Here is a 25,072-nt window from a genome sequence, read left to right on the forward strand (position 1 = left end):
TAGTATCAGTCTGATTGAGTTCAAGTGTTATGTCTATCACTTAAAAAAAGATTCTTTTTATGAAAGACATGCATAGAAAAAGAAAGAGGTCAGAGCGCTACACTTAAGTATGTATGCACTTCTGCTTCTAAAAAATGATTCTGTATTAAGGTCATAAGTCTGTTCAGTATATCTGTAATTGTGGGAAAAAAAAAACTCAGGCAAAACCTCTAAACAGTAGATAGTATACTCATATTGTGGGATAAAATAGGTCACAAAAATATAACGACTTTAAATGTTTCAAATATGCATATTTAAGACAAAAAATTTTAGATCTTCTAAAATGTTGATTATCAAGAGAAATAACACAGTGGCTGATGCAACAGACATTTATGCCTGAAGCTTAGAGGTCCCAGGTTCAGTTCCCAGCACCCCAATAAGCCAGAGCTGAGTAGTGCTCAGGTTAAAAAAACAGAAACAAGGGAGCTGGGCGGTCGCACAGCGGGTAAGCGCACGTGGTGCAAAGCATGAGGGCCGACTTAAGGATCCCAGTTCAAGCCCCTGGCTCCCCACCTGCAGGGGAGTTGCTTCACAGGTGGTGAAGCAGGTCTGCAGGTGTCTTATCTTTCTCTCCTCCTCTCTGTCTTCCCCTCCTCTCTCCATTTCTCTCTGTCCTATCTAACAACGGCAACATCAATAGCAACAACAATAACTACAACAATGAAAAACAAGGGCAACAAAAGGGAAAATAAATATTTAAAAAAAAAGATTCTTAAAAAAAAAAAGCAGAAACAAAACAACAAAACCCAACCTACCCTGAAAGTATTGATTATCTTTGCATAGTAAAATTAAGGGTAATTTTTAATGTCTTTTGTTTGTTTGGGGGGCTGACCAGAGAGTTCACCTGGAAGGATTCCTGCTTTAGTTTACATGTCACTCAGGTTTGAGTCCCCAGTACACGACATGGGAATCCCAATGGCACTGGGAGAGCTTTGGTGTCTTTTCTTCTTTGTCTGTCTAGAAAAGTTGAGTTGAAGCAGTGATGCCTTGGTGATTACAAAAAGTTATTAGGTTTTTTAAAAATATATTTTATTTATGTATTTAATAAGGATAGAAAGAGGCCAGAACACCCCAAATTGTTAGTTTTAAAAATTCAATATATGGGAAACAGAAAGATTTGAGACCAGAACACTGCTCTGCCGTTTATGATGTTCTAGGCTTTCTTCTTATGGAGCACAGGCCTCATACAGGCAAGGCAGCTGAACCACCTCTCTAGTCCCGTATCATTATTATTTTCTCTTGCATATTTGTATTTCCCAAATTTATTTAATTGCTTCTCTCTCTCTTTCTTTTCCTACCAGGGTTATCACTGGGGCTTACTAGACTCCACTGCTCCTGGAAGCCCTTTCCTTCCTTTCTTCTTTTTTCTTCCTTTTCTCTAGAGAGACACATAGAAAGAAGAATACCACAGCACTACTCTAGGACCTGTGAAGTTGCCCCGCTTATGGCACACCCACATGGTGGCCTTGGGTTCAAACTTAGGTCTTCAGGTATAGTGAGTCCCTCACCATCCCAATCTTTTTTTTTTTTTTTTTAATTTATTGGATAGAGACAAGAAGAAACTGAGAGGGAAGGGGGTGCTGATAGAGAGGGTAGAGAGGGAGAGATACCTGTAGCACTTCTTTTTTTTTTTTTTTTAAAGATTTTATTTATTTATGAGAAAGGAGATAGAGAACCAGACATCACTCTGGCACATGTGCTGCCAGGGATCAAACTCGGGACCTTATCGTTGAGAGTCCAAAGCTTTATCACTGTGCCACCTCCCAGACCACACCTGTGGCACTTCTTTACTGCTAATGACGCTTTCCTCCTGCAGGTAGGAACTCGGGGCTAAACACAGGTGTCTTTTGTTTCTTTTTTAAATCACAGCACTGATCAGCTCTGGCCTATGGTGGTGCAGGGGACTGAACCTGACTTTAGAGCCTCAGGCACGAGAGTCTCTTTGCATAACCATTATGCTGTCTACCCTCAGCTTGGTTCTTTTCCCCCCTCCCCTTGAACATGGGTTCTTTGAACACTGTGAAACATGAGCTCAACCAGGTGTTTTTTAAAAAAGATTTATTTTTAAAGAGTGTGCACAATAGAATATATGCATAACCATATGTAAGGACCTGGGTTCAAGCTACTGGTCCCCACCTGTAAGGGGACCTTTCTCTTACCCTCTCTACTTCTCTCCGTCTCTATTAGAAAAAGAAAAAATGGCCATAGGAGCCATCCGGCAGGCAGTGAGTCCCAGTAATAACTCTGGTGCAAAGAGGGAAAAATGACTTATTTGTTAATAACAGAGGAGGAGAAAGAGATACTCTGATACCAGGGGCTGAACTCAAGACCTCATGTTTGAGAGTCCAATACTTTATCTACCTCCTAGGTCCCCTGGCTTCCAAAATTCTTATAATGAATGTGACCTTGATTAAGTCTCTCTTTCTCTCTCTCTCTTTTTTTAATTGCCACCAGGGTTCTTGATAGGGCTTGGTGCTAGCACTATGAATCCATGGTTCCTGACAACAGTTCCCCCTCCCCCCCTCCCCGCCCTTTCTTTATTTTTATTTGTCAGGATAGAGAGAAATTGAGAAGGAAGGTGAGACAGAGGGAGAGAGAAAGACAGATACCTGCAGACCTGCTTTACAGCTCAAGAAGTGTCCTCCTTACAGGTGGAATGCAGGCTCAAGCCCAGATCCCTGTGCGTGGTGATATGTGTGCTTAACCAAATGCACCACCACTCAGGCCCTGATTAAGTCTCTTATTGTCTTTAAGCCTTATCTACACAATGGTGACATAAGAATACTATATATAATACTGTATCTTTCCTAAATAAATAAGATTACACATGTAGAGTGTTTAGCACAGGGCCTAATAGCTAAACATAGAGCAGCTACTACAAATAGTATGGTCATAGGAACACACACACACACACACACACAGTCTTTTCTTTCATTTTGGTGGTGCTAGGGGCTGAACCTGGGACCTTGGAGCCTGAAGCATGAAAGTCTTTTGCATAATTATTAGGTTATCTCCCCAGCCCTATTAGTGCTCCCCACTAATACATTCTTTAATAATGATAAAAAATACCTTCTCTGGCAAAATAATTCACTTGGAATGCTGCACTGCTTTACCATGTATGTGACCTAGACTCAAGCCTGGCCCCCACAGGACTGGAGAAAGCTTTAGTGCTGTGGTCTCGGTCTCTCTCTCCCCTCCACCTCTCAAAAAAGTCAGACTGGAATGGTGAAGTATCCACAATGACAGAAAGAACAAGCTAACAACAACAGAAACCTCATGATAAACAAATAATAAAAAGTTGAGGATGTGGAAGACAGCACGATGGTCATACAAGATATTTTAAAAAATTTTTATATTTTATTTATTTATTCCCTTTTGTTGCCCTTGTTTTATTCTGTAGTTATTATTGTTGTTGTTGTTGAATAGGACAGAGAGAAATGGAGAGAGATGGGGAAGACAGAGAGGGGGAGAGAAAGTCACCTGCAGACCTGCTTCACCGCTTGTGAAGCAACTCCCTTGCAGGTGGGGAGCCGGGGGCTCGAACCAGGATCCTTACGCCGGTCCTTGTGCTACTTGTGCTACCGCCGGACTCCCAGTCATACAAGATTTTTATAACCGAGACTCTAAAGTTCCAGGTTCAATCCTCAACATCATCTTAAACCAGATGCTCTGCTTAAAAAAAAGGGGGGGCAAGCAGCAGCACACCTGGTACGGCGCACAAGGACCTGGGTTCAAGCCCCTGGTTCCCACCTGCAGGGGGAAAGCTTCACAAGGTGAAGTGGAGCTGCAGGTGTCTCTCTCCTCCCCTCTTAATTTCTCTCTGCCTCTATCTAGTAGTAATAATAATAATAATAATGTCAAGCAGCAGTGTCTACCCTGGGTCTCTCAAGGCTGGCTGGCTTCACAGTTGGTCATCATGATGAGCTACAGGCAATTAACTACCTGCCTAGGATTTTACTAGACACTGAACTCCTTGAGGATAGGCGGCTCATCTCAAACATCTAATCAGTCAAGTGCCTGGCAACACTCAGTATATTAAAATTCAGGGAATTGGGGCAGGGAGATAGGCCACTAGGTCCTCTCTCATATTTATATATATTTTTAATGAAAGAGTTACACACAGAGAAAGGGGCAGAGCACTGCTCAGCTGTTTTATAGTGGTGCTGGGGATAGAACCTGGGACCTTAGAGCCTCAGGCAGTAAAGTCTTTTTTGCATGACAATTAGGCTGTCTCCCCAGCCCCAGGTTTCAAGTCTTAATAGCAACCTTCTCACTGTCCATCCTACGTCCATCCATCAGAAATCTAAATTTCCACAGGCTATCTTCTACCTTATTTTTGCAAGGCTGACCACTTTGCCTGGACTAGCTAAGTTCTTTCTTCACCTGGTCAATTCCTACATATCCTGTAAGGTTCAGCTTCAAGGAGTTATCTCATTTTGAAAGACGTAGGCTAACACTGTTCCTCAAGAATTCAGGCTGGCAGGGATATCTCTTAAGGTTCTTTGACTCACATTTGAGTCACCAGAGTATTATAAAGATTTTGTTATCTACCAAAAAAAAAAAGGCATAACCAGAGAGATTCAAATTTAGGTATGAGGAAGAGCTTCTTAACAGTGACTGACATGGGAGGGGGTGGGTTATGGGGATTGGGTGGTGGGAATTGTGTGGAGTTGTACCCCTCCTACCTTATGCTTTTGTTCACTAATCCTTTCTTAAATAAAAAATTAAAAAAAAAATAGTGACTGAATAGCATTGGTGTGCTTATCTGAAGAGAGGAAAGAAAGCTCTTGAGAGAGAGGAACCTTCCCTTTCTTTGAAGTAAGGGCAGATGGAACCTTCATTTGGGCAAGCAAAAAAAGGAAGGTGACTAAGATGGTAGATGGCCTGGTTCAGCTAGAGATGAAGTTTTACCTGTTGAAGCATCTTGTTTCTATGCTGTTAGCCAGGGTTCTTGGCTGTAGGCATGAGGAGAAATATCCAGCTGGTCATGGGGGCAAAGGTTGGAGCATGGGTCCAGCAAAGGGTGCAAGTCTGGAGGGAAAGGAGACAAGTCACCCCCATAGCCTATGGCATGAGAGAGAAGACAAGGGCTATACACAGAGGATGACTTTCCCAGGGTGACTCACTCTTGCTCCTCCCACTAAGGAAGACAAACTCAAATGAGAACCAGGATGAGTCTGGGTAGAGAGGGAGAGTGTGTCCCACTCCTGCCAATCAGAGAACAAGGGAAAATTCAGAGGCTCCTTCCTGTGGCTCCTTCAGGGCCAGTTTAGTTCTTGCAGGCAGGGCTGCAGATCGTCTGGGTTTGTGTGGCATGGAGAATAAAGACACCTACCAGAGGACAGAAAAACACCATGTCCTATCCTTTGAAACAATTATTCTACTTTAGGATAGCCAGTGATATGGTTTCCTGATACTGTGATGTGGTAAAGCAAGGAAGTCAAAGTTAACTCTTTAATGCTTTCAAGGTCTTTTTTAAATTTTAATATTTATTAATTTATTTATTCCCTTTTGTTGTCCTTGTTTTATTGTTGTGGTTATTATTGATGTTGTCGTTGTTGGATAGGACAGAGAGAAATGGAGAGATGAGGAGAAGACAGAGAGGGGGAGAGAAAGATAGACACCTGCAGACCTGTTTCACCGCCTGTGAAGCGACTCCCCTGCAGCTGGGGAGGCGGGCCCTCAACCAGGATCCTTACACGGGTCCTTGCGCTTTGTGCCACGTGTGCTTAACCCTCTGCGCTACTGCCCGACTCCTGCTTTGAAGTTTTAATGCACACAAAGCTGTAACAGCTCACTCACTTTCATTCACTTACAGAATGCCACATCACCTTCCTGACTCACCTTGAAAATGGTGATGATAATAAAATCTACCTCACAAGGAATGTCTGAAAAGGTCAATGAAATACTGGACTGAAAGCACCCCCACAAAAGTGCAAATGTTCATATTCAGACAGAAGGAGAATGTTGTTAGTGCTACTACTGAGGATGCATTTAGGGGCACTGACCAGGTAGAATAATCCATTGTTAATGTTAAGAAGGTAAGGATCTCAAGATCTAGGAGGTAGTGTAATGGACTAAGTGTGGACTCTCAAGCATGAGGTCCTGAGTTGGATATCTGGCAATGCTATACCAGTGATGCTCTGGTTCTCTCTCCCTCTTAAACAATTAATTAGTTAATTAGTTAAGGAAGAAAAAAAGTAAGGAGTCCAGAGGAGGGAAATCTAAGAGGCTGGGCTTAGATGAATCTCTGAAAAAGTCTGACTCCCAGAATTGGAAATTTCCCAAGCTTCTCCCAGTATGGAGAAATGATAGTGAGAGATGTCTGTAAAGGGTTAAACCTGGTGATCTTTCTTGAAACTTTCAATACATGGATGAAAAAACTTCAGGCGTCCATGCAAAGTGGAAAAAGGCACTACAGGCACATATGACTATGAGAACCGTGTGGAACACTGGCTGTAGGCTGTCTGAGGGACAGCATGCAGAGGGCTCTGCAGATTTAAGGAGAACAAAGCTCTACCAACTGGAAGCTCATTTGAAGAGAAAACAAGAAGGGGAGCAAAACAGATTGTGGAGTTTGAATCCAAAACTCACACCTCCCTCCAACACAGATCACAAGAAATTTCTAAACCTTATTTTTGTTTCTCCACTTGCAAAAAAGGGGATAATATCCAAACCTAACAATACCGAGTGAACCGATCGCATAGGCTAGTTAGTACCTGTGTGTGTGTTTTGCAAAAGTTGGTTGTTGCCAGGTAGCGTTATCTCTCATTCAGTTGAGTCTGAATCCGGCGGGTTTTCTCCAGTTCTCCCAGGTCCTTTCTCCCAGTCAGCTTCGGGGTTACCAGCCAAGAATTTCTGGAAAGGGGTGTGACCACAGTGGGCAGGAGAGGGACGCAATGAACAGAAGCAACACCTTAGTCAAGGCCCGGCAAGTAGCAACCTGATCAAGTCTTCCTTCTCCCCAGCTTTAGATTCTTTCAGGGCTGGGAGGGTAGAGGAGCGCAAACTACCAGCTGGAGGGAACCCCAGTCTCCCCGACCTCTCAAGGTGCCCCGCGGGCGGGGTGCTGCTGTGGAAGCTCCCGGCACCGGGAGAGTCGTCCTTCTCAGGAAGGTGGACTTGACCCCTGCCAAGGGCGCGGCAGCCCGGGCGCCTGCGGAGCTGTGGCCCCCTTCCCGCTTCCTGGGGCAGGACAGCAGCTGGACGTCCCCCAGCCCCGCCGGCCAGTCGGGACCCCCTGCTCCCGACCACCGTTCGCCCCCTGCCGGCAAAGCCGAGATGGAGGCTGACCCGCAAAGGTCCTTGTTCAGGGCAAGGGCCGAGAGCTCTGCTACCCACTCCCGGGATACAAGGCGGCCTAAAAGAAAAGGGAGAAGGGAGGGAAACGGCGCTTTGGAAAAAGGGAGAGACGCCTCCCTCCTCCGGGCCAAACGGTGGGGGTGGCGGGGACTCTGGGGTGTGGGCTGGGGGCGGCACTCACCGGTCCCACGGCCTGAGCCGCCAAGTTGGCGTCCCCGACTGGAGAGACGGCGGCGACGAGGAGGACCGAGGAGAGGCCGGGAACGCGGGGAGAGAGAAAGCCGGGGACGCGGGTTGCTTCCCGCCGCAGCCGCTCTGGCCAAGTGGCCCGGAGCCGGCCAGCTCCTCCCCCGGGGCGGGGCGCGCACACGCGGCCGGGGCGCACGTGGCCTGCCCGGGACTCTGGGGCTCGGGGTGCGGGCTCCACCGAGGACAGCATTCTCTGCGAGCCCGGCGTGGCATGGAGGCGGCCCGTGTGGCGCAGGCGAGGCGCGGAGGCTGCGCCCCCCAGGCCCGCGGGCACATCGGGGTCTTTCAGGAGGGGACTGGGCGGCCGATGCTTGCGCCCGGCTCTCGGACCACCCCATCCTGACAGCTCGCCGTGGGGCCTCGGGGTCACTGGTGGGGCTCCTGACGTGACTTTCTCTCCCTGAGCTCCTTTGACGGCTCCATGGCCAGACCGAGATGATCCGGGCTGGGCAAGCCCAAAGTAGGGGACAAGCGTAGGGAGCGGGCGGGACGTGGGAGCGCAGGCGGGAGCGGGAGCGGAAGCGCACTGCCCCGAGTCGGCGGAAGTGCGCTAGCGACGCGGAAGTGACCTGCTTCAGCGTGGCTCCCTTGGGCTGTGGGAGCCCAGTATGGTCCTTTGCCTGGGGTCCGCTGGAATCTCTGGAGCATTGGACCGCGTGCATCAGGAAAAGGATTTTTTTTTTTGAAGGCCAGTAGATTCGGACTGGTTTGAGGTATGGCTGAACCAGACAGGCCATTCTGCCTGCTGGTACTTTCTCTGTGTGTCTTCTCCCCTTCCTGTAATTAGCATCCCTACACTTTCACATGAAAATGTAAATAAGGTATGGAACAGTTTAGGGTGCAGACTAAACAGAAACCACGGTTTCCAAATCCAGAGTACCTAAATTTGCTCTTTTCCTGTCTCCACCCCCTTCCTGGATTTGACTTAAGAATTAGATGTATTCTATTTTAATTACATCCTCAGTATTTACTATGTTCTGTAGTAGGAAGTATATAGTTTGTGATTTCATTCTCAGATTTTATATACCCAATTCACTTCATTTTAAGTCTGTCTTATACTGAGGATAACTAAACCTCTTCCTTTTTTTTTTTTTTTGATAGAGGCAGAAAGACACCACTGCCAACAGCAAAGCAGTGGTGGTGGGGGGGCAGGTTTAAACTGGGGTTGTGCACATGGCAAAGCAGTAACTAACGAGTTTTTTTAAGAATTTATTTATTCATGAGAAAGATAGGAGGAGAGAAAGGACCAGCCATCACTCTTGTACATGTGCTGCCAGGGATCAAACTCAGGACCTCATGCTTGAGAGTCTAGTGCTTTAGCCACTGAGTCACCTCCAGGACCACTAGTAACTAAAGATTTTAACCAGGTAACTTCATACTGTTGTACAATTTTATCCTAATACTGTATGATAGTGTTAGGCTTTTTCCCAAAAAAATTTTATCCGAATACTGTATGTTAGTGTTTGAAAGGGGAGTCACAAATCCCAGGTTTTCTGATTAAAAAGATTTTTTTCTTAATTTTTGGAGAGATAGGAGACATACCTACAGCACTGCTTCATCTCTTGGGAAGCTTGCAGGTGGGGACCAGGGGCTAGCTAGGGGCTAAGTTTTTTTTATCACTGTTAGGTTATCACTAGGATAATCTACTGCTTCTGGTGTTTTTTTTTTCCCTTCTTGGTAGAGAAATTAAGAGGAAGACACTTGTAGCACTACCTTATAACTTGTTAAGCCTGTGTGTATGGGAGAAACCCGAACCCAGATCCTTGTGTATGGTAATGTATGTACACTACATGGTATGCTACCATCTGGCCTGTTTTCTGATTTGAAATCATTAGGCCTACAGTTTTGCTCTGATGAATGTCAAGTATATATATGTGTTAATTTTTTAAGAACTTTGCTTCCCATCAATGCATTCCTTTGCTTTTACTTTCACAGGGAAAAAAAATGTCTCAAAAGCAGATGAAGGAAGCTTTTGTCAGTAACCTCAATGGAACAAGTGTCCTGGAAGTCACTGAAGGCTTGTGCTTGCCTGTACTATGTATCCTGTTCAGAGGGCTCCTGCTCATTCTCTCACAGCAATTATGTTCTTCACATACCTGGAGATCTCGATTCTTAATTGACTTTGTTGTTCTAATAGTTCCCATGGTGGTCACTCTGACCATCTTGTCTTCATTTGTTTTCTTTGAGCACCTCACTATAATTATCTTTGGGGCAGTTCTTTTCTATCAACTGTACTGCAGAAGGACTTGCTATGTTAGAATGCCTATCCAGAAAATCCTTGAAAAATTCTTGAAAACCAGTTTTAAATCAGAATCTAATCCAGCAGTCTCTTGTTTCCGTGTAATTAACAGTGCATATACTGCTGTTGCCATTTTGGCTGTAGACTTCTCAATTTTCCCCAGAAGATTTGCCAAAACTGAACTTTACGGGATAGGGGCAATGGATTTTGGAGTAGGGGGCTTTGTTTTTGGGACTGCAATGGTTTGCCCAGAGGTTAGGAGAAAATACACAGATGGGTCTAGATTTTATTATCTTAAAAAGTCACTGTATTCTGTTTGGCCGTTAATCTTCCTAGGAATAGGTCGATTAGTCATTATTAAATCCATAGACTACCAGGAACATTTAACTGAATATGGAGTTCACTGGAATTTTTTCTTTACCTTAATAGTTGTGAAACTGACATCATCACTGCTACTGAGTATTTTTCCTCTAAATAAATCCTGGATTATTGCCATCAGCATTTCTGTATTATACCAGTTAGCCCTTGACTTCACCCCATTAAAAAGGTTAATTTTGTATGGCACTGATGGCAATGGCACAAGGGTGGGTTTATTAAATGCCAACCGAGAAGGGATAATTTCTAACATGGGGTATGTGGCAATATACATGGCTGGTGTGCAAACAGGATCATATGTGTTTAAAAACAGAACACATGTCAAAGATTGGATCAAAGTAGCATGTTATATTCTGCTAACAGCTATTAGCCTCTTCATGTCTCTTTATATAGTTCAGGTAAAAATAGAATTAGCATCTCGAAGAATGGCCAACTTAGCATTCTGTATTTGGATAGTTGCTTCTAGCCTGATGCTTCTAAGTAGCTTGTTATTGGGTGATACAATTTTGAGTTTTGCTAAATTTCTAACTAAAGACACTCTAGTTCCATGTTCTTGGAAACTTACTCAGTCACCTGCTACAAATAAACACTCAGATTTTCTCGTCTCTGAAACTGAAAGAAAGGAACCTAGTCTTTGTTTAATCACAGCTATAAACAGAAATCAGTTAGTTTTTTTCTTGTTGTCAAATATAACAACTGGCCTGGTCAACTTATTGACAGATACATTACACAGCAGTACATTGTGGGCCTTATTTGTGCTCAATCTCTATATGATTACCAACTGTTTAATTATATATGTGTTGCATTTGCAAAATAAGACTATAAAATTTTGGTGATAAATGTGGGATTTATCTATGAGCAGTATTTTGATGATGGAATATATGTAAAGAAAATGGCTTTGAAAAACCAGTATTAATTTTATTTAAGTATAAAAATTAAGAATTTTAATCCTCTATGCAGTATGATGCTTAGTATTTGGATATATCAAAGCACTATATAAAACAAACCAATAGAGAGCAAAACTTTGCAACTTGTCAGAATATTTATTGAGAAAAGAAAGAATATTTATAGAACTCAGTAGTTAAAAAAAAAAAAAGATTGGCTGAAATGTATGATGCAGGTGGTCCGGGAGCTGGTGCAGTGTATAAAGCATTGGACTCTCAAGCATGAGGTCCTGAGTTTGATCCCCAGCAGCACATGTACCAGAGTGATGTAGGGTTCTTTCTCTTCTTTTTCATTAATAAATAAAATCTTTTATTTTTTCCCAGAGCACTACTCAGCTTTGGCTTATGGTGGTGCAGGGGACTGAACCTGGGACCTTAGAGCCTTAAGCAGGAGAGTATCTTTGTATAACCATTATGCTATCTACCCCCACCCAATAAAATCTTTTAAAATATATTTATTCCCTTTTGTTGCCCTTGTTGTTTTATTGTAGTTATTGATGTCGTTGTTGGATAGGACAGAGAGAAATGGAGAGGGAAAAACGGGGGGGGGGGGGGGGGGACAGGGTGGTGGTGGAGAGAAAGACAGACACCTGCAGACCTGCTTCACCACCTGTGAATTCAGCGACTCCCCTGCAGGTGGGGAGCCAGGGGCTCAAACTGGGATCCTTACGCCAGCCCTTGCACTTTGAGCCACCTGCGCTTAACCCGTGGCACTACTGCCCGACTCCCCCAATAAAATCTTTTTTAAAAAAAGTATGACGTAGTTAGGGGCTGGGGTAGGCAGCATAATGGTTATGCAAAGAGACTCTCCTGCTTGAGGCTCCAAAAGAATGGTTATCATGAGATAACCAGGAAAATTGCTTTTCTAAAAAAATATATGTATTATTGTGTAGATAGAGATAGGGAGAGACAGACACCTGCAGCCCTGGTGTCACCACTCATGAAGCTTTCCCCCTGCAGGGGCTTGAAGGAAAATTGCTTTTGTAGTAATTCTTTTTTTGCTTACTCTGTATTGGAGATAATAAGCAAAACTTGGAGCTTTCAATCTAGTGTATAGGGGGGAACAAGACAGCTCAGCTGATAGGGCACATCCTCTGCCATGTTATGTGGCTGAAGTTCCAGCACTAGCATCACATGGGGGAACCACAGGTACCAGGTGTCAGGGAAAGCTTTATAGCTTCTCTGTGTCTTAAGGGAAAAAAAAAATGCTAGGACTGGTCCAGGAGGTGGTGCAGTAAATAAAGCATTGGGACTCTCAAGCATGAGATCCAGAGTTCAATCCCTAGTAGCACATGTATCAGAGTGATGTCTGGTTCGTTCTCTTTCTCCTGTCTTCATGAATAAATAAATAAAATCTTTAACCTAGTAAAATTAAGCATTCCTCACAGGTGGTATTTTTTGAGCTAAAGGTAACAATGAGTAGTGTTTATGTTGGGGGGGGGCTAGTGCTGGTAAAAAGAGGGTGAATAAGCATTCTAGGAAAGATGAATCTCTTAGCAAAGTTGCCGAGTTGGTAGGAGACCTAATACATTTTTTTTGTTGTTTTTTATTTTTTTAATATTTATTTATTCCCTTTTGTTGCCCTTGTTTTATTGTTGTAGTTATTATTGTTGTTGTCGTTGTTGGATAGGACAGAGAGAAATGGAGAGAGGAGGGGAAGACAGAGAGAGGAGGAAAGATAGACACCTGCAGACCTGCTTCACCGCCTGTGAAGCGACTACCCTGCAGGTGGGGAGCCGGGGTTCGAACCGGGATCTTTATGCCGGTCCTTGTGCTTTGCGCCACCTGCGCTTAACCCGCTGCGCTACAGCCTGACTCCCGACCTAATACATTTTAAAGATGAAAAAAGTAGTTCAGAGAATAGACAGCATGGATAATCCGCTGGAGAGGTAATCAAAGGCCCCACCAGACACAACTCACCATGTTAAAGGGAAAGAATCAGTGAGAATGTTTAGCTTAATGAATAGTTTAATGAAGGCTATTTTAAGGATGAGTATTCTACTAACAGCTTGGGTCATTTAAAAAGTAAGCATAGGTGCGAAGCGCAAAGACCAGTGCTAAGGATTCCTGTTTAAGCCCCTGGATCCTCACCTGCAGTGGGGTCACTTCGCAAGCAGTGAAGCAGGTCTTCGGGTGTCTTTTCTCTCTCTCCCCATCTCCCTCCCCTCCCTCTCAATTTCTCTCTGTCCCATCCTACAGTAGCAACGATGACAGTAACAAGGGCAACAAAATGGAAAAAATGGCCTCCAGGAGCAGTGGATCTGTGGTGCAGGCACCAAGTCCCAGCCATAACCCTAGAGGCAAAAAAAACAAAACCAAGCAGAGGCTAGAAGGAAGTCTTCAGGGGCCAGGTGGTGGAGTACTTAGTTGAGTGCACATGTTACATTACACAAGGATTGGGATTCAACCCCTGATCCGCTCCCGTGAAGCTTCAGAAGGGTGAAACAAGTACTGCAGATGTCTATTTCCCTCTCTTTCAATCCCTGGCAGCACATATACCAGAGTAATGTCTGATTCTCTCTCTCCTATCTTTCTCATCAATAAACAAACAAAATCTTTTAATAAACAAACAAACTCCTTTACTGCTTGTGAAGCTTTCCCCCTACAGGTTGGGGCTGAGTTTGAACCAGATCCTTGTGCACATGTGATGTGCACTTAGCCAGGTGTGCCACCCACCACCTAGCCCCATGAAAACGTTTCCTAAGCATTTCCCCTCATATATTGACTTTTCCATATTTGTAGCACACAAGCTACTTCATTGAGAATGAACTTATCTAGCGTAACACCCACCTTTTCCAGCTCGTAATATTTTCCTAACACCTACCATACAGAAAACACTGTCCACAGATACTATTCAACATCTGCCTGGGAAGTGATGCAGTAGCTACAGCTTTGGACTTAAAAGCATGAAGTGTTGGGAGTTCAATCCCTGGCATGGACTGTCCTACAGTAACGCCCTTATTCTCATGTGAATAAATCTTAAGAAATGGAAAAAAAAAAAAAAAAGATAGTACTATCTTCAGTGGCCCCACAAAAAAAAATCCAAATCAGGAACTATAATCTCCGTTGGAGATGTGACTTCATTTTATTCTTTTCTATCTAGACTCTAAAGCCTTTTCCAGAACTTAAAATTTAAATCCTAGGAGGAACACTCTGTTCTTTGTCAATACTGTGCACTTAATAGTGAACGGCATTACAATTAGCACCTATATGCTGAGCTTGTAACTTTCAATATCCTTTACAAATCACAATCCAAAATAAGTTGGAAAGATACAAAGTAGCTACGTTGATAGTCTATGCAGGAGCACCTTGATCTTAACTCAACAGTATTTTCTCCAGGGATTTTTAAATAAAATACAAATTTCTGAAAATTGTCCAAAATTAGGCCATGTAATATAAGCTCTTAGAAGCTATGTGCCTGTTCTATCTACCTATTGGATTTCGCGTAACGACAACACTGTCCTCTATTGGCAAAAAGACATTTACTATTTACTGGACATTACACCTTTGGGGCCGAACAATGGTTCTTCCAGTTTGTTATGTCACCTACCCTAACAGTGACCACACAATGTCATAAGTCAACATGGCTAAGGATGCACTATGGTGTTTTTTTTTTGTTGTTGTTGCTGCTGATGTGAATCTAAGACTTCGTGTGATGCCCAAAACACTTTTCCAAGGTCAGTGTCACAGCTCTAGTTTATTCCACCAGGAAGCAGACATCCGTCATCAAGATTAGCTGTAAAGGACAGCCAATCCTTAAAATCGCCAAGCCTTTCATAGCCAAAGTTCTTCCCGGCCCCTATTTCTCTTTTGGCATCGCTGCAGGCCTGCAAAGCCGGCAAGGTAGGCCCCGAGCGCATGGCGGCACACGGGGTGCAGAGGACCAGTCTTCCTCAGGGGAGGTTCGGAAGGGAAGGGCCTTTGGCCCGTACAGGTACTTTGCCCAAGGCAATTCCTGTCCTGTCGGCCTCCCTCGGTTAATATTAACCCGCACCCACCGTGCAGGCTCTCGGGCCGGGTGGCGCGCACAGCCCACGCTCTGCACTCTTCCATTTGCTTCCAGCGTGCCAGCGCCTAAAGGTCTCCGGCGTCCCGGGCTGGCTCACGGTCAAGCGGGTGTCGGAGGACGCGGCATCCAGCACCTGGGAACCAAGTCCAGACTCGTTTCTTCATCCTCGTCCGCGCACCCTGCCCCTCCCCACTTACCCAAAAGTCCTCCCCGGGGCCTCGCCCCTCGGGCCGCCCCGGACTCGGCTGCGCTCGGCTCCCTTTGCCCTTCGACCCTCGCGAGAGCGGCTCCCGGGCCCGCGCGGCGGGGCGCTGAGGTTTATTTAGGCCTGCTCACTCCCTCCTCCTAACAGCCCCGTTTCGGATACTGATTGGAGGGGTTAGAAGTCGGGCTCGGCAGAACGACAAGCGCGGCCGCCCGGCGGGAGAGGAAGCCCCCCACCCCGCTCCCCGAAGATTTCCGGAGGGGAGACCCGGGAGGGGCGGGCTGCAGAGTCTCGCGAGAGGAGGCGGCCCCGCCCGCTCGCCCGCCCGTCCGTCCGCCCGCCGCTCTCGGCCCCTCCCGGCCCCACCCTCCCCTCCTCCCCCGCCCTCCCTCCCCCACTCCCCGCGGCGCGAGCGGCTGAGCCTGGGGAGGAAACGGCATTTGGAGCCGCGCTGCCGCCCAGGCCGGCCCTGACGCGGGCCTCGTCAGCCGGTGACGGGGAGCAGAGGTGGGGGTCAGGGAGGCGACCGCGAAAACGGTGAAGGTCAGCACCGGGACTTCGTCTCCGAGAAGGGTGAGGAAAGAGTCGGAGCCTGCCTTCGCCCGACTCACTCCGCAGAGCCGAGGTGGGGTCGACCCCTCCCAGGGGCGGGGTCGCGCTGGGCAACTGCAGCCTGGGGGGACTGACGGGACGGGGCGGGGCGGGGCGGGGCGCGCCCGGGTAGTGGGAGGAAGGGTGAGCGCTGGGCTGAGGGCTGCCTGTGGCGGGCAGCGGGGGCCGGGTAGCGGAGCGGAGGTCTGGAGCCCGCCGCTGGGCTGGGGAAGCCCCCGGGTCGGCGGATCCCTTCCGCCTCTCCTTTGGACCCTGACTGGAGGCCGGCGGGGTGGGGGTGGGGGTGGGGGTGGGGGTGGGGCGGGAGCGCGGCACGAGGGGGCGGGCCCGGGCGCCACTGGCCGCTGATTGGCTGAGCGCGTGTGGAATCGGGTGATGGGAAACGCAACCGGCTCTTCCGTTCCCCTCCTGCGCGTCTCCCTCCCCTCGTGGCGAAAGTGCTGCGCGGCGGCGGGTGCTTACGCTCGCGGGGTTTGGCTGTTGCAGGCAGGAGCTGGGAGGAGGCGGCAGCGGCTGGAGCAGCGGCGGCGGCAGCGGCGGCGGCTGGGAGGAGGTGGTGACGGTGGCAACGGCAGCGTCGGGGACGATGGCGCGACTGGTGGCAGTGTGCAGAGACGGGGAGGAGGAGTTCCCTTTCGAGAGGAGGCAGATTCCCCTCTTCATAGACGACACCCTGACGGTGAGCGGGCCGGGCCGGGCCGGGCCGGGCTCCCCGCTCCTCTGGCAGCTGTTTCCCCTCCTCCCCCTCCCTCAGGCCGAGCGCTGCGCACTGGAGAGAGAGAGAGTGTGTTGCAACTCCTAGGCGAGGCCTCCTCTCCGGCAGGCCTCACACTCTGACGGGCCTTTGCAGTGGGTCTCCCGGTAACCTCTGCGCGCCTGAAGCCGGCTGCCCCTCTGCCCCGGCCCCCTTTCCTTTTGGAAGCGTCCTCCAGCCTTCCCCTCGCCAAGGCCCTGCTTTTCGGAAGCACGCGCCTCTGAGAGGGCTTGAGGGCTCTGGAGCAAGCGTTTAGGGCCTACTCCTTGCAGAAACCGCCTAGCCTCGGGGAGGCTTCATTATCTGGAAATGTCGCAGATGCACAACTTCCCGCATGTTCTCTGCTTTATTACGCCGGCGCTCGCCGCACGAGCGTGATCGCCGAGGGCAGGATGACATGCTCCCGCTCCGTGTAGATCCCACTAGCATGATGGGATTTGGGTTGTGATCTCCCATTCTCCCACTGCCCAGTGCATTAAAACTCTTCAGCATCAAGCGTGGTTACGCCATGACTCTTGAAAACGTATTTCCTTGCCATAGTTAGCCTTTTCCTTTGTCTCTCTCTCTCTCTCTCTCTCTCAAAGGTAGCAGGATTATGGAATTTGTAAGAAGACTATCCTAAGAAGCTGATGCTTGAGTGTTAACCCAGTTCTGAGTAGTTTTTCCTTTTAGAGTGGACGTTAATACAGCCTTACAGATCCCCTCTACTCAGTGTTGCTGTACTAGTTTCCTTTAAAAGGAAATAGAAATTTGAATCGAATCTGAACAGGAAATGAGTGCAGCTGCTTACCTCTATTTCTTAAGAAATGAAATGACTGGGGAGGTAGCATAATGGTTATGCAAAAGGCTTTCACTGCTGAGACTGGAGTTCCATGCAGAGATTCAATCCATGGCATCACCCTGAACCAGAACTAAGCAATGACCCGCTTAAATGAAAAGGAAGAAAAAAGAAAGAAAAACATTTCTACCTTTAGGAATGTGCCTGCTGATAATGCTGAAGCTTTGCCTTTTTGATAAGGTGTAACCAAGTCTCTTCATCTTATCACCTTTGACTGCATTTCAGAGGCAGGGGAGATGTTTTGTTCCTGGATTTTTGTACATGTATCTACTGGTTTGTTTTTTTTCTCCAAATTTTATATAAAATGCAAGTCATTGTAGATGCCACTCTGCCAGTCTCAATTAAGAGTTGACTGAGCTGCAGTACTTTTAAAACGATTAGAAGAGCTGTTGAATGACTTCATTTTCTGTAACTTTTTTAAGTGAACACATCTGTAATTACACAAGTGCATTTTTTTTCCCTATAGAAAAGAATGATTTAGCCTGGCAAAATAAATAGATTTTGTGTTAATGTTTTAGAAAATCTTGGTATGCTTTGGTTATTATTTCTGTATTTTCCTAATTAAAACTAATAATGAACTGTGTTTTAAGTACTTTTAAAAAGCTCCAGCACTTCGATCAAACTAAATGATGCATTTCTCAATCTGAAAACTCCTGATGACTTCATTTATTGATTGATACTTCTTTATTTTCTTGTCCTCCAGCACAACTACCTTTCTAGAGGACATTGTTTGGTACCAGCCTTTTAGATTTGTTGTACCAGGATACCAAGTTAGGAAAGAAAGTTCTGTGGGGTTGGCTGTAAGATTACTCTCGAACATGTAAAACCAAACATATCAGGGAAATCCACCTAAACTGGAGTGTTTACAAATTCATCTTAAAGATGCTTAATTCTCTCCCACACAACCCAACCCACCTTTAATATGAATGAAGTGCTAATATGTATACTATTTTGATTTGCCTGCATTTTTTAAAATTTTATTTATTTATTCCCTTTTGTTGCCCTTGTTGTTTTATTCTTGTAGTTATTATTGTTGTCATTGTTGGACAGGACAGAGAGAAATGGAGAGGAGAGGGGGAAGACAGAGAGAGGGAGAGAAAGACACCTGCAGACCTGTTTAACTGCTTGTGAAGCGACACCCCTGCAGGTGAGGAGCCAGGGCTTGAACCAGGATCCTTATGCGGGTCCTTGTGCTTAGTGCCACCTGCGCTTAACCTGCTGCGCTACAGCCCGACTCCCTGCCTGCATTTTTATATTTGGGAGTATCTTTATATTATTCTCTGCACAGTGATAATTCCACAATTTTCTACAGAAAAAGATAAAGCCTTGCACTGTCTTACTATTCTGTGTACTTTTCCAGAGAAGCTGGGATTGGACTGAATCTGGTGTTTTGCTTTTATTGAGTTGTGGACTGTAACAAAGCAAATGAAATATAGGCTTAATTAACTATCTCAGTAGCATTAGATTTGGGGAAAAGGTGTTTTTCTTTGCTTTGGAGGAATTATCACTAAGGAGTGAGTGGAACTTATGAGTGAATTCAATGAGTAAACGTATTGCTTTATCTTGGAACTACTGCAGAGTCACTGAGTGATGGTTAATAAAAATTCTGGTGAAATAGATTTTGTGTTTAAGGGAATATGTTTCTTTCAGAACCTTTCTACCAAACACTACTTAAAGGAAGGTGCAGAGCAAGCTCCTATGTAGGGGAAAGGCAGAGAAGGCCCTCACAGCACATGTTTATGTTCTGCACTGGCTCATTGATCTTTTGATGACTATAGCCCTGAAGTTAACATTTGGTCTGGTCTTTGTTCAGAAGTCCATAGGTATTGAGTGCACTGAGGAGACATTGTGTAATCTTTACTTCAAGCAGTCTTAGAATCTTATTAGATTCCAGGTGTTAATTCTAGTCGCAACATTTGCTATCAATGCATATACATCAATTATAGATGTTTATCATTTTAGTAACAAGTTGAGAAGTGAAAGGTGATTTTGAGTTAGATTTGTAAAATGGAATTGAGGATCTTTTTTCTTTTTGAGTGAGAATCTTAATATGTGAGGAAGTAGCCGCCTTTTATGTGGCTTGCTGTATCTACGCCTAAAAGGTTCACGGTGGTTTAGTGGGTTTGAATACTTGAGTTCAGTGCTGATGTGGATGTGTTTGAGAAAATTCCTCAGACCTGAGGGCATATTAATAAAGTGGGATACATGTTGCCAAAATGCTTTTAAGAAGTTACTAGAATTGCACAGTAGCATATGGATGATATTTTATAGATATTTTTGAAGAATTATAATATTTATAAAGATCTATTTCATTTGGGGGAGAGTCGGAGCACTACTCAGCTATGGCATATGTTGGTGCCCAGGTTGACTTGAGACCTCTGGGCTAGTAGATACGAAAATCTGATGTTCTCCTATGGTGCTAGCTCCCTGGGCCTGAAAAATTACAATTAAAAATTAAACTGGTTTGGGGATTGAGCCCAGGGCCTCCTGACTCATGAACTCTGCTGCTGAGCCACCTCCTTCATCCAGTTAAGTGTGTGAGAGTATGTGTGTGTGCTAGGTCCTTCCCTCTGCATGTGAGACTTTGGTGCTCTCTGGGCAACTTTTAATTTAGGTGGGGGCAGAGCCATCACAGTAGCACACTTCACATTGGTGCTGTGACATTCCCATGTGGTGCTAGGGCTCAAACCTGGGATGTACATGACAAGACACTTGTCCTACCTTGTGAACTATCTTCCCTACCCCATTTTTATTTAATATTTTTGTGAAAGACATCAAAACACCACTGCTGTTTGTAGGACTTCACCTGGTGCTCTCACATGCTATTAGAGATCTATTCCCAGTACCTTATGAATGGTAGACATGTACTCTTGTCTTCTGAAGCACCTTCCCAAGCCCTGCATTATACTTTTTTTTTGGCCTCCAGGGTTAGTGCTAGGTCTCAGCGAACCCACCACTCCTGGAGGCCATTTTTTTTCCTTTTTGTTGGTTATCCATGTTGTTACTATTATTGTTGTCATTGTTGTTGGATAGGACAGAGAAATGGAGAGAGGAGGGGAAGACAGAGAGGAGGAGAGAAAGGTAGACACCTGCAGACCCGCTTCACCTGTGAAGTGACTCCCCTGCAGGTGGGGAGCTGGGGGCTCAAACCAGGATCCTTACGCCAGGTCCTTGCACTTTGCACCACATGTGCTTAACCTGCTGCGCTACTGTCCGGCCCCCTGCATTACACATTTTTTAAGCTTTTTTTTTTCCCCTTGGTGAAACTGGGGTTACATGTATGCTCACTTGCTCTTTCAGAGATTTATTAGTAAGAGAGGCGAGAACCAGAGCATTATCAGCCTTATGCTTGAGAGTTCAGTGCCACTGTGCCACCTCTTGGGCCATGCACATGCATGATTTCTCGCTCTTGGGTTGTGTTTTCATTTGGCTTGGGTAGAGCGCAGTGACAGACCACAACACTAGAGTTTCTCTTGATCCTGTGGTGTTCTTGTGTGGTCCTAGAGCTCCATCCTGAATCATTCAGATTTTTATTTCAGCTTTTTTTTTTTTTAAGAAAAAAAGTGCTTCACCATCTGTGAAACTTTCACTGTTGTTGTGGTGCTTCTAAGTGATGCTTGGGCTAGAGCCCAAGACTTCACACATGGTAAGGGTATATATATCCTCTACCAGGTAAGTTATCACTCAGTCCTGGAACATCCATCCATCCTCCCCTTCTCTATTTCTTTCTTTTTTAAAAAAATATTTATTCCCTTTTTTGTGGCACTTGTTTTATTGTTGTTATTGTCATTTTTGTTATTGATGTCGTCGTTGTTGGATAGGACAGAGAGAAATGGAGAGAGGAGGGGAAGAACGGGGGGGAAAGAGAGACACCTGCAGACCTGCTTCACCACTTGTGAAGCGACTCCCTTGCAGGTGGGGAGCCGGGGGCTTGAACTGGGATCCTTAAGCCAGTCGTTGCGCTTTGTGCCACGCGTGCTTGTGCTTAACTCGCTGCGCTACCGCCCGACTCCTCCTTTCTCTATTTCTAAATCAGGGCTGGGAAAGAAACTCTATACCTTTGCATATGAGAGAGACTGACTAAATAACCTTGGCCAGTTATTCTTCTTTATTCTATTTGCTTCAAGTAAAGGGGAGAATGTGTGTATATGAGTTGAGACATACACCAAAGCGCCACTTTACTGTCCATGGACTTAACTTTTTTTAAAATTTTTAAAAAATATATTTATTTCCTTTTGTTGCCCTTGTTGTTTTATTGTTGTAGTTATTATTGATGTCATCGTTGTTGTATAGGACAGAGAGAAATGGAGAGAGGAGGGGAAGACAGGGGGAAAGAAAGATAGACACCTGCAGACCTGCTTCACTGCCTGTGAAGCTACTCCCCTGCAGGTTGGGAGCCGGGGGTTCGAACCGGGATCCATACTCCAGTCTCTGCACTTTAGGCCACCTGCACTTAACCCGCTGCGCTACTGCCGGACTCCTATGGACTTGACTTGGTTCTGTCCTGTGGTGCTGATGGTTGAACTCAGGGCCTTGTGCATAGTAAGACCTGCACTTTACCTGTTGAGACATCTTTCTAGCCCTCTTAATCATTCCTGAATACTTTTTATTTCTTTTGAAAATACTACTTTTTTGATAGGATATAGAAATTGAGGGAGGGAATAGAAAGGGAAGAGACAACTGCAGTACAGCTTCACTTGTGAAGTTTACCCTCTGCAAGTGGAGTCCTGGGTCCTTGACATGATTCCTAACTATTTTTTAATAGCCAGTTTTAACATGACATTCCATAATCTAATCATTTCCTTTGCTGGATATGTGTCATTCTAGATTTTGCTATGACTGATTCTTTAAAGACAGATAATGCGCACATTTTTTATTAATTTTTTTCAGTTTTTTTAAATGCATTTACTGAATCTAAGGATCAAACATTTTACAAAGTTCTTGATACATAATGTCAAATTGCTGTGATGCTGTTGGAACATAATTTACCTTCACTGAAACCAATCTTAAATGGATGAGACTCTGATGGGAGTTTGTTTTTTTTTTTTACATTTTTTTTTTTTATTATTGGGGAATTAATGTTTTACATTCAACAGTAAGTACCATAGTTTGTACATGCATAACATTCCCCAGTTTCCCATATAACAATACAACCCCCACTAGGTCCTCTGAATCCTTCTTGGACCTGTATTCTCCCACCCCAGAGTCTTTTACTTTGGTGTGATACGCCAATTCCATTTCAGGTTCTACTTGTGTTTTCTTTTCTGATCTTGTTTTTCAACTTCTGCCTGAGAGTGAGATCATCCCATATTCATCCTTCTGTTTCTGACTTATTTCACTCAACATGATTTTTTCAAGGTCCATCCAAGATCGGCTGAAAATGGTGAAGTCACCATTTTTTACATCTGAGTAGTATTCCATTGTGTATATATACCACAACTTGCTCAGCCACTCATCTGTTGTTGGACACCTGGGTTGCTTCCAGGTTTTGGCTATTACAAATTGTGCTGCCAAGAACATATGTGTACACAGATCTTTTTGGATGGATGTGTTGGGTTCCTTAGGATATATCCCCAGGAGAGGAATTGCAGGGTCATAGGGTAGGTCCATTTCTAGCCTTCTGAGAGTTCTCCAGACTGTTCTCCACAGAGGTTGGACCAATTGACATTCCCACCAGCAGTGTAGGAGGGTTCCTTTGACCCCACACCCTCTCCAGCATTTGCTGCTGTTACCTTTTCTGATGCATGACATTCTCACAGGAGTGAAGTGATATCTCACTGTTGTCTTGATTTGCATTTCTCTGACAATCAGAGACTTGGAGCATTTTTTCATGTGTTTCTCGGCCTTTTGGATCTCTTCTGTGGTGAATATTCTGTCCATGTCCTCCCCCCATTTTTGGATGGGGTTATTTGTTTTCTTGTGGTTGAGTTTGGCAAGCTCTTTATATATGTTGGTTATTAAACTCTTGTCTGATGTATGGCATGTAAAGATCTTCTCCCATTCTGTGAGGGGTCTCTTGGTTTGGGTAGTGGTTTCTTTTGCTGTGCAGAAGCTTTTTAATTTGCTGTAGTCCCATAGGTTTATACTTGCCTTAGTCTTCTTTGTAATTGGATTCTTTTCATTGAAGATGTCTTTAAAATGTATGCGGAAAAGAGTTCTGCCCATAGTTTCTTCTATGTATCTGATAGTTTGTGGTCTAACATCCAAGTCCTTGATCCACTTGGAATTTACTTTTGTATTTGGTGAAATACAGTGGTTCACTGTATTCTTCTGCATGTTTCAACCCATTTATTCCAACACCATTTGTTGAAGAGACTCTGCTTTCCCCATTTAATAGTCTGATCTCCTTTGTCAAAGATTAGATGTCCATAGGTGTGGGGGCTGATGGGAGTTTTTATTGAGACATTAAAGATAATAAATGATGATATATTCACATGGGTACTTTTGTTAGAAGTTTGTTATATGATGATCTTTCAATTTTTTTTTAATTTATGTGATAGGACAGAGAGCAATTAAGTGGGGGAAGAGAGACATTTGCACCCCCAGTCTCTCTTCCCCTTTGCAGGTGGGGACCGGAAGCTCAACTGGCGTCCTTGGCATGGTAAAATGTGTGCTCAGTTATGTCAACTGTCTGACCCTTAATCTGCGGATTCTTTTTTTTTTTAATTAATTAATTTAAATATTCCCTTTTGTTGCCCTTGTTGTTTTATGGTTGTAGTTATTGATGTAGTTGTTGTCAGGTAGGACAGAGAGAAATAGAGAGAGGAGGAAAGAAAGATAGACACCTGCAGACCTGCTTCATCGCTTGTGAAGAGACTTCCCTGCAGGTGGGAAGCCGGGGGCTTGAACCGGGATCCTTATGCCAGTCCTTGTACTTTGCACCATGTGCACATAACCGCCTGCACTACTGCCCAACTCCTTTTTTTATTTTTAATTTATTTATAGAATAAATACAGAAATTGAGAAGAGAGAGGTAGGTGGAGAGGAAAAAAAACACTTGTAGTACTGTTTGAACACTCCTGAAGTTTTCCCCTACAGGTGGGGACTGGGGTCTGGAACCCTGGTCTTTGAGCAGTGTAACATTCACCAGGGTGAGCCAACCCCCCAACCCTTCTCCTAATCTTTGGGTTTTTTTTTTTTTTTTTAATGTTTTCATTATTTTATTTATTGGATAGAAACAGCCAGAAATTGAGAAGGAAGGGGGTGATAGGAGAGGGAGAGATAGAGAGACACCTGCAACACTGCTTCACCACTTGTAGAAGCTTCCCTCCCAGAAGGTGAGGACCGAGGGCTTGAACCCGGTTCCTTGCATATTGTAATGTGTGCTCAACCAGGTATGCCACCACCTGGGCCCCCCCATCCTTCAATTCTCAACATTCATATCTTACTTATTTTATTTTAATGAGAGAAATAGAGACCAGAGTACCACATAGCTCTCAGACATATTGTGGTGCTGGGGATTGAACCTGTGACTTTAGGGCCTCAGGCATGAGAGCCCCCCCTTTT

The 25,072-nt window shown here is 45.1% G+C and overlaps 3 protein-coding genes across 13 annotated transcripts in view; 2 read left to right on the top strand and 1 right to left on the bottom strand.

Annotated features, from left to right (window-relative positions):
• MYO19 (myosin XIX) overlaps positions 1-9,641 on the bottom strand; it is a 41,624-nt gene extending 31,983 nt beyond the window's left edge. For 3 of the 5 annotated variants that reach the window (XM_060203899.1, XM_060203898.1, XM_060203896.1), the window contains exon 1: positions 4,951-5,070. Coding sequence is in view for 2 of the 5 variants with exons in the window: in XM_016185505.2 (XP_016040991.1) it covers positions 4,951-4,962 (12 nt within the window). In the remaining 3 variants the exon portion in view is untranslated. Of the gene's footprint in view, positions 1-4,950; positions 5,071-6,758; positions 6,898-7,081; positions 7,400-7,522; positions 8,313-9,517 lie in introns of those variants that run through there. The other 2 variants (XM_016185505.2, XM_060203897.1) reach the window with 2 other exon arrangements.
• PIGW (phosphatidylinositol glycan anchor biosynthesis class W) lies at positions 9,523-11,603 on the top strand. The gene has a single exon (XM_007516975.3). It carries the CDS (start codon positions 9,535-9,537, stop codon positions 11,038-11,040), a length of 1,506 nt encoding a protein of 501 aa, XP_007517037.1. The 5' UTR covers positions 9,523-9,534; the 3' UTR covers positions 11,041-11,603.
• A 3,731-nt stretch (positions 11,604-15,334) lies between these two features.
• Positions 15,335-25,072, top strand: part of GGNBP2 (gametogenetin binding protein 2) — a 40,485-nt gene continuing 30,747 nt past the window's right edge. For 3 of the 7 annotated variants that reach the window (XM_060203900.1, XM_060203905.1, XM_060203906.1), the window contains exons 1-2: positions 15,336-15,935; positions 16,461-16,653. In XM_060203900.1, the coding sequence (XP_060059883.1) occupies positions 16,561-16,653 (93 nt within the window). In that variant the 5' untranslated portion in view covers positions 15,336-15,935; positions 16,461-16,560. Of the gene's footprint in view, positions 15,988-16,460; positions 16,654-25,072 lie in introns of all 7 variants that reach the window. The other 4 variants (XM_060203903.1, XM_060203902.1, XM_060203901.1 and 1 more) reach the window with 3 other exon arrangements.

The sequence above is a fragment of the Erinaceus europaeus genome, chromosome 12 (genome assembly GCF_950295315.1).
Source record: "Erinaceus europaeus chromosome 12, mEriEur2.1, whole genome shotgun sequence".
Lineage (NCBI taxonomy): Eukaryota > Metazoa > Chordata > Mammalia > Eulipotyphla > Erinaceidae > Erinaceus > Erinaceus europaeus.

Excerpts from the sequence above, each read along its gene's own strand:
- PIGW (XM_007516975.3), top strand. The coding sequence starts at position 9,535 with ATGTCTCAAAAGCAGATGAAGGAAGCTTTTGTCAGTAACCTCAATGGA.